Source organism: Pterocles gutturalis, unplaced genomic scaffold (assembly GCF_000699245.1).
Source record: "Pterocles gutturalis isolate BGI_N339 unplaced genomic scaffold, ASM69924v1 Scaffold33441, whole genome shotgun sequence".
NCBI lineage: Eukaryota > Metazoa > Chordata > Aves > Pterocliformes > Pteroclidae > Pterocles > Pterocles gutturalis.
Genome location: NW_010104081.1, coordinates 412 through 9371, shown reverse-complemented (window position 1 = coordinate 9371; position 8960 = coordinate 412). Strand labels below are relative to the sequence as shown.

Here is an 8960-nt window from a genome sequence, read left to right as displayed (position 1 = left end):
ATTAGGTGCTATAGCAGATAGTTTTCAGCTGTGTTCTTTGAGCTGATACTAGGCTGTTCCCTGGTTGTGGTTTGTGGTTTTGTTTGTTTGGCTTTTTTTTTTCCCCCCCCCGACTCCTTTATTGTATCTTGTTTGCTACCATCACTCGTTAACTGGCATTAAAAGCTTTGAACCCTCTTCTGAAGGAATTGCCACTGTCTTTTAGTAGCAAGTTGTTTTGTTTTGCTCTGAGCAGATCTTTATGACACAATGTTAAAAACAGTGGTTGTAGCTGGTCAGTGCTGACCAAAACACAAGGGCTTCTTGAGCTGGTAATGCAGTGTATGTGAACAACAGCTAGCGATAATAAATGATGACATATATGTAAACAAGACTAATGTTGACAATTCAGTTTTGAATTAGGAAGCATGGAGGTAACCTCCTTCAGAACCTGATAGTTTTGTATAGTAAACTTGCAGTTTTGGTAGTGCAAATTATTGCTAAGTATAGTGCAACAAATTTATTAAAAATGCATTTGTAAATGTATAAGTAAACTTGTCTGGAAGTATTTGTAGTATTTGCTAACTCTGGCGGTAAATAAGCACATGAGGCTGATGGGAGTTCTAGTATTTCTGAAAGTCAGGGGCATACCAGTTGTTCCTGTTCAGCATTGAATGTAAGATTTCTTTTACAGCTACGATGCTTATTACTAATTGACCAATGTCCAGTGAAGGACGCAGTCCCACAGTAATAATAGTAATGTTTACTCCAGGTTGTTCCCTGCCATGCCTGTTATTATGGTGTCGTAGTGTTTGATTTCTGGAGAATTTTGAGTTAGCATTCTGCTCTGTAAGTGGGAGGTATGACATCAGTGTCATGCTAGTGACCATCTGTCTGTAGCACAAATCCATTTCATAATTTGGCACTGTTTGGACACTTTGTTTTTTTCCTGTTGTGGTGTTGAAGCAAAGATGGAGAAAGTAAAGGTATGCGCAGAGTAGTGCAGGTGCTGATGTCATACTGATCTTCCATACCATGAGAATATGATGTATTGTACCTGGCTGTTCACTTCTGTGAACATTAATAACAATTCAGGTCATCGTAGTGGAAAAGAAATAATGTATATGTAATGCTGCAACATAATGTTATGTAAATGTGAAATTAGGTGAAAATCAGCAAGGAAAATTGTATAAGTACTACTTAGTTTGTAGCTGTGACCAAATGACTTGTATTCTGCATTAGCTGTGAAATGGGCATAATATTGTGCTTTCCTAGGAGTGACTGAAAACTTGCACTGAACTTGAAAATTATTTTAAAATGTCTTAAAGATGTCTCAGTTATGGAAATAAACCAGCTTGACTGTCATTTCCCCTAATATGCATAAATGCTTAGCAGTGCAACCTTAAGTGCTATTTTGTAAAGAAAACAAAATCTATCACCACCATCATATCACTCTTTCAATTTCTAGTCCAAGTTTCTTACTTAATAATTACACTAATAATTTTTAATTGAGCCTTGAAGGGAGATCTTGTAAAACAGCTAATCAGTTGCCTGGCTTTAACTTTGTTTTGTTACAATCAGAAGTTTTCATGAGAATTACAGTAAATCTTTGTGCAGTTGAAGCTCTTGAAAATGAAACAAAGTCTATGAGGCCTTAAAAAACATAATAATAAAAAAAATCCCTAAAATATAGAAGACAAGAATTTTAAGCCTCACTTCCTTGATCTTGAATCGGTATATACAATGTAAATGCTACAATAGTTGATGACTCAATCAAAGCTCCGATCAGTTCATGTGATTCACTGATCCATTGGGTCAGTGAATTTATATGTGAAGTCATTTATATGTGAAGCTATAGTTGTTCACAGAGAAGTGCCAGCATTTTCAAGAAAATCAATTGTAGGGCTGGGTGTTTTGAGTAAGCTAAAAAAAAAAAACACAAAACAAACCCAAATGTACTCACTCTGAGCAGGAACCCATCACAAAGTTAAAGTTCCAAAAATATGCTTCCATTTTCCTTTGTTTCACTGTGAGACTTCCTCTGTTAATATTTTAAAAGTTAACTTTTATAGTTGTGGGTGTTTTTTTTCTTTTTTAAAAATTCTTTTTAGTTGAGGAAGGAGAGACAGAAGTGTCTTGAAAGCAGTATTCCTGGTGACAAGTGTGGCTTAGTAGGTATCTGTTCTTAGAAAGTATGCTCTGATTTTTTTTTTTTTTTTTAGAACAAGGTGCACAATACTATTCTATCATATTAATTAGGCTTCATATTTTCATGGCTCTTTATCTTTTTGTGATATGTTCTTTGGCAACCCTGAAGCCCAAATCACTATTTTTAGTGTCCTGTATTTGGAAATCTGAAAACATTTGGTATGATGCGTTGTTGTTTCTGTGTATAAAGGTCTGCTTGGTTCTTCGTTATTCAGAGCAGTCTAGTGAAAGTGCTGGGATTTCTGGTAGTTATGTCAATTATTTATCAATGTGATGATTACTGTTTTCAAGTGTGAATTGAGACTTCTGTATGCAATTTACAGGTTTGCGTATGTTGTCTCTTGTAATCAAGACTGGCTGTATTTTATTTCTGTTTTCTATATGTAAGAGCTTCAGACGCTTCTGGATCTTTTCTTGGAGATACATTGTCCTAACAGACCATTATATTAAATAATTTTTCTGTTTTTTTTTTTTACAGTTGATATCAGTTAGTAACTATAATTGCAAACGGATCTAAAGAATTTATGTATGAAACCTACTTTATTTTAATAAATATGGTTACAGGTATGCATTAATGCAACTAAAATTGTTAGCACTTCATCTAGTAAGGCGGTAGATCAATGAAAATTAAAGTTTTTCAATATTAAAAAACTAGATTATAAGAAACAAAGATTAACTGTAGCTTTATTACAAGAAAGGTAATACAAAGGTATCTGCATGAAGATGGAAAGGTGTGAGGGTGAGCTTGCAAAATTCAAAATCTGAAAGGATATAAACATAAATGGAGTAGTAACTTTTTTTTCTCCTTGGCCTCTATGGTCTTATGTTTTCATAGATACTCTGCTACTGGTTTGCATAAAGAAATGTTTTGTGACTCTTAATTGTCTTTCTGCGTTTCTGCCCAGGCTTTAATAGAACTCTGCCTTTTAATGGTAGTATGTGCTTTGGCTCAGGAGTACAGTTACAAACTCAACTCTTCACCATTTTCTGCTTATACAAATTTGTTTACCTTATAAATTTAGCTTGACCATAGAATTTTATCTTATATTAGACTAAAAAGGGATCAGTTATCCTATTTTGATGTTTCTTGAGTGGTATACTGAGAATTAGAGAGAGAGAGATTGATGTTAATTTTTGCCTTTGAACTAGGTTTTATTCAGTCTGTCCTTACAATAGACCTATTGTGAGATGAGAAGCTGTTCAGCTTTTGTCTGCCAACTCAGTGTGAGTGAACTAAATACTTCAACCATCCTAGTCTTGTGGAAGTGCTCCTTTATTTAACATGGGATCTAAAGCTTTATTTCTTGCTTTGATGGGTTTTTTTTTAAGCTTAACATTATTTGCAATTAAATAACTTTTTTATGTTTTACAGTTTGTGGAAATTATATTGTTCCTTTTAAAAGAGGAATGATTTGGTGGTGATGGAGTGCTGCCACTGACAGATGGACTCACAGGAAAGAAGGTGAGAATGAACAGCTAGGTGAAGCCACAGAGGCTCCCTGAAATATGCCAGTTTACGATCATCCTGTAAAATTAAGTGGTGTCAGCATACTCTTTATGTAATTTACACTAAAGGGAAGAAGAGGAATAAATTAGCTTTCATTTCAGTTATGTCTGGAACACTCAACTTATTACTAGAGCAACTTTAAAAAAAAAGTTGATTACCTGAGCTTCTGGAGGGATAGCCATAGGCTGGAGACTTGAAAGTAATGTTCTCTGGTGAACCGAAAATCATCTGTTACCTGCATCTGTGAATTTTGATTCTGGACCAATAGCCCTGCAGTAAACTGTGCATTTGCTTCTTGTTTCTTCCACTAAGATACCTGTCAGATGTCATATATTTTGGGGTTGGAAAATTAGTGTCTTGTAATAAACCTGGTGTACAGTTGTCCAAGTTTGTCTCACACTGTTCTCTGAAGACTTAGTAAATGGATAAAAGCCCAAATATCAGGCTTTGGGCTGAATTTAATGTACTGTATGTTGATGAAAACTCTTTATATCATCGTATTGTCTTCTTTGGTGTGCTTTGCCCATCTGAGTGAAATCTGTATTTTTCTTTTAGCTAAATGTCCTAACTATGATGTTGGATTTGTCTAACTTTTTTTCTGGCCTTGGTTGGTTCCTTTTTAATCTACTTCTATTCTAAACACAAGTCCTATGTATTTAAAATGCAAGATGGACTCTGCGTTATACTGCTGTGTATGTTGTTTGGATTAAATTACTTATGTGAATTTTAGAGGAGTTCTTGACTGTCACCTTTTTGTTGATTTCTTTTTTCTTTTTTTTTTCTATTACGTGGAAAAAGAAGAGAGATTGGGGATGGGCACAGGAGCTAAGAGAGACATAATTATATCTCTTAGTTATTCTCATTGTGAATGTTTCAGAGGCAGATTGTGCAAAGGTATTGTTCATCCTATGCACCACAACTAGCAAAATTTTTAGTTTAAAAAAATCAGTGGTCTGCCTGAATAGGGCCTTACAGCATTTGAATGCGCTACTTGAATAAGTTTTCCGCAGTGTGGCCTGTCAGACTAGCTTTTTCTGGTTTTGCTTCAGTATTGGAATACATTTGGGGTTTTGTGTCCTTTCTTCTAGACAAAGATTGCTATTTTGTCAAAGCTCTTCTCACTACCTTGTATATTTAACTTCACAAATTCATGCAAAGCTGCAAGAACTGATTTATGTGCAGAGTAAATGACTTGACTGTTGGCAAATAAGGAGCTAAACCTACTTTTTTTTGAAGGGTAGATAACAATCTATTCTATATAAAGTTTTAACTGAATTTAAAGAAAGCTTTTGATTTAACTTGAAATTCTGTCAGTCTGTACTGATGGTTAAAATGGCTGTTTGTGTTTAAGTCAAGTGATTTCACAAATTGTTAAAACTGTGTGCTTGTTGTCAAGTTCTGAGGAATTTCTTTCTGCTGAATGGAAGAAGTTCCTGGCTCAGCATTCAAACCAGAGTGTGTGGAAGTGTTAAACCAGTTCTGGATAGTTCCACTCACTCCTGTAAACCTAGATACTTCCATTGTGTTTCAGGATAATTTTTTTTTTCTTGGTTCATTCATTGGATTTGAATGACTGGCTCAATTGAATCTGAGAAACTTATTAAGAATTAAGAGGGGAAAGAAAAAAAAAAAACCAACCAAAACCTCATCTTTCTCTCTAAAAGCCGAAATGAAAGTATCTAAAGGATGAACTCTTACAGGTGTAATGCTTTGAAGACATTGCGAATGGGAGCAGTTGGTTCACAGTAAAATCTGCACAAAATACATATTTTGCTTAATGACTTTTAAAGCAAATGTTATTTGAGATGTTTACGTGTATTTCCAGCATCCTTGATGTTTGTGTAACTGATAAAAATGTGATTATAAGGCTTGTTTTTCTGCATTTTGATTTCTAAAAACTGAATAATACAAAATATAAATAAACCCTAGTAAACCAGGAATGTTAACACCCTAGTAAACCAAAATGTTAACATGAAGAGTTAACATTATAAATATCACTGTTCAGATAGGAACAGAGTTGCTTACATGTGGATAGAACTGATACAATGATCTCCCTCAGCCTACAATGGCAGAATTGTGTATTAATTTGATCTTGCTGTGAGCACCAAATACAATATATAATATAAAGGCTATATCAGTTGGGCGTAGATGGGTCTTTAAGTTCACTAGTGACAAGATCAGCTGCTTTTCAGGCAGTAAAGTATAAATGAAAAAGAAATTATTTCAAATAGAAGATAATTTAAATGTTATTTAAAAGAAAAACAAGTAAGATTACCGAATTGTAAATGAAATGTTGACTTCCTGAAATTAAAACTGATGCCTGAACTACTAAGCCTTTCCTACGTATGTGAAAAGCAAACTATGCATTACTGAACTGCAGAAAACTTCAAGCTGATTCTGTACTTCCTCCAATCTTATTGTAGCTCGGAAGAGGCAGAAGGAGCCAAAGAGAGAGGCCTGGTCTATGTCTGGAAGGCTGGTTCCTGCTCTGTTACTCCAGAAAGGCTTCCAGGCCTTAGTGGAAAGACTGTATTACAGGCAGCCCTTGGAACACATCATGGGTTACTTCTAACAGAAGGTAATAAACATCTCAATTGTGAAGATACGAGGTAACAACAAACTTCAGTTATTGTCAAGTTTTCTTCTTTTATATTTTTTATTAATTCTATCTGTGGCTCATACACAACTTTTAAACAGATTTTTAACTTTGCCAGTATTTCTTTCTTAGTTAGAAATTCCTTAAAACTGTGTTGGAATAGAAATTACAGCCATAGTTGTCTTCCTTCTTACTCTTCTTTTAACAATGGCTCTGGATTTCCTGTTTAAAGATTGTAATGTAATCTGATCTGCATTAACTCAAAATGACATTTCTTACGATGTCTTTCATTCAAAAAAGACAGTACAGCAAGAGATTCTCTTGATGTGTAAGAGTTTTGGATTCTGTGTGCTTCTGGCAAGAACGTGTAGCCAATAGATGCATTAGTTAGTTTGGCACTGTGAAGCAAAGTATTTGTACAAGCCAGTCCCTTTAAGTGTTTGCATAGCTTGGTCCTTGCTTGTATTGATCAGTGGGCATACTGTTGTAAAGACTGAACTGGAAGTTGCTGCTTTGATTTTTCTCTAAATTTTTTTCCACTATTTTTCTATCCTTGTGGAAACAACTGTTCATTTTAAAAATAGATTTCTGCTTTTCTTTAGAATTAGCAAAGTAACTTGAGCTGGCATTGCTGCAATCTTTTCAGGTAAAAGTAATGAAATTTTGGAGAGGCTGCAGTGCAACATTAAAGCAGTGGCAAGGTACATTTACCCACCATCCCCACCTTTCCACCTGATAAGGCAATTCTATTTTACCGTAGGGTGGCAAACAGTACAGTTTGGAGATGCTAGATCTCTGTATGGAACAAAGACAAGCTCTGTACTTTGTCGGCATGGTTGTATGTCATTAAAATAGAAAGGACCAATAAATACACTTAAGTATTATAGTATAGTAGTAGAATTTTTAGCAGCGAAGCATTACTTATTTTAACAGTGCATGCATGCACAGCGTAACATTAACATGAGATATAGAGCTTAGCAGCAATAGCAGAGAGCAGCCAGCAGTCTTAGTATATCAATAGCCACAGTTTTGCTGAGCCTGGAGTAAGCTAAGAAATTGTATCTTTTTATCTGAATCTCTCTTCAAATTTTTATATGGATTTAACTTAATTAGACTCATGCTTAGTTGTTGTGGGGTTTTTTTTGTTTTGTTTTTTTCTCACAGGTGGAGAGGTCTACAGTTTTGGAAAACTTCCCTGGAGATCAGGACCAGAGGAGTCATGTGCTAATAGTCCTATCTTAGAAAAAACATTGCTTGGGCATCGTGTTATTACAGTGGCAGCTGGCAGCTTCCATAATGGAGCCGTGACAGAAAGTGGTGTGGTGTACATGTGGGGGAACAATTCTGCTGGCCAGTGTGCAGTTGCTGATCAGCCATGTGTGCCAGAGCCACAGCCCATCAGTATTTCTGATTCGGAAACCAGTCCTCTGTTGTCAGTAAGGATTTTGCAGCTAGCATGTGGAGAGGAGCACACGCTGGCACTATCACTGAGCAGAGAGATATGGGCTTGGGGGAGTGGCTGCCAGCTGGGTCTCATAACAACAGCTTTCCCAGTGACAAAGCCACAGAAGGTAGAGCACCTGGCAGGACGTGTTGTGCTCCAGATTGCTTGTGGAGCGTACCACAGCCTGGCTCTGGTACAATGTCTCCCTGTGCAGGAAATGAAGCCTATCCCGGAGAGGTGCAATCATTGCAGTCAACTCCTCATTACCATGATGGACAAGGAAGATCATGTAATTATTTCAGATAATCACTGTTGCCCACTGGGTGTAGCACTGTCTGATAACCAACCAGAAAACCATGCTTTCTGTCCCACATTGGAGGCCCTAGAAGGGCAAAGTGTAAGAGGCAGCCAGCATGAAGACTGTCAGAAACCACTTGTGGAAGAACATATGCTTGTTCCTTTAGAATCGGATGGAGCAAATGTGCTTTCCAGCAACGATGGACAGGAGGACAGTGGAATTTCTAGTCCTGGAAATATTCTTTTCCCAGACAAAAAAGAAGTGAAAGAGTACTTAATCAGTTTATCAGAACACTCATTAAATGAGAGCCTGGAGAAAAACACATGTGTGGAACCTGAGCAGGTTGGTACCTAGTCACTAGCTCTTCATTTGCTACAACTCCTCCACGTGACAATGTTACTCTTTTCACAAATGAAAAATTCTGTTACTTTAATGTAGCTGTGGGGTTCCTGTAGTTTGTGTTTTTTCTCTGTGAGGAGTGTCAGCTTTTAAGTGGAAGAGTTTTTGTTGCCAATCCTTGTTCAATTGTAAGCCTTTAATGTGAGCAGCCTTGACAATGCTATAGTCTTTCATCTTCATGGTCCACAGTATGAGAACCATATAAGCCAATTTCCCGTTCTCTAGCTCTGTTGTGATGCGTGGGTTTCCTGTTTGTGTGAGGCAGTAACCTGGTATTTCTCTAATTTATGTTTAAGGTGATACTTTCTTTTCTGTATATGGAACACATCCCTCACAAATCTGTCTTATTTCTCAGTCTGTTAAAAATTACTGATTGCAAGTAAAGATTGTAAAGGTAATGTTAAAGCATTGACCAAAAGGCTTCTAATGTTAATTCTGTACGAGTGGCATAAACTTCTAAACAGGGATGCAGAAATACATAAATACTACTGTTTTGTGTGATGTGGAAAATTGTTCAACAAGATTGTTT

The 8960-nt window shown here is 36.3% G+C and overlaps 1 protein-coding gene across 1 annotated transcript; it reads left to right on the top strand.

Annotated features, from left to right (window-relative positions):
- Positions 1–3556: 3556 nt before the first annotated feature.
- On the top strand, positions 3557–8374 carry LOC104471569 (alsin-like; the record flags this gene model as incomplete). The annotated part of the gene is made up of 3 exons (XM_010086949.1): positions 3557–3649; positions 6118–6272; positions 7455–8374. Coding segments are annotated over exons 1-3 (1095 nt in total), but the record flags the coding sequence as incomplete, so codon positions are not given.
- Between the last annotated feature and the right edge of the window lie 586 nt (positions 8375–8960).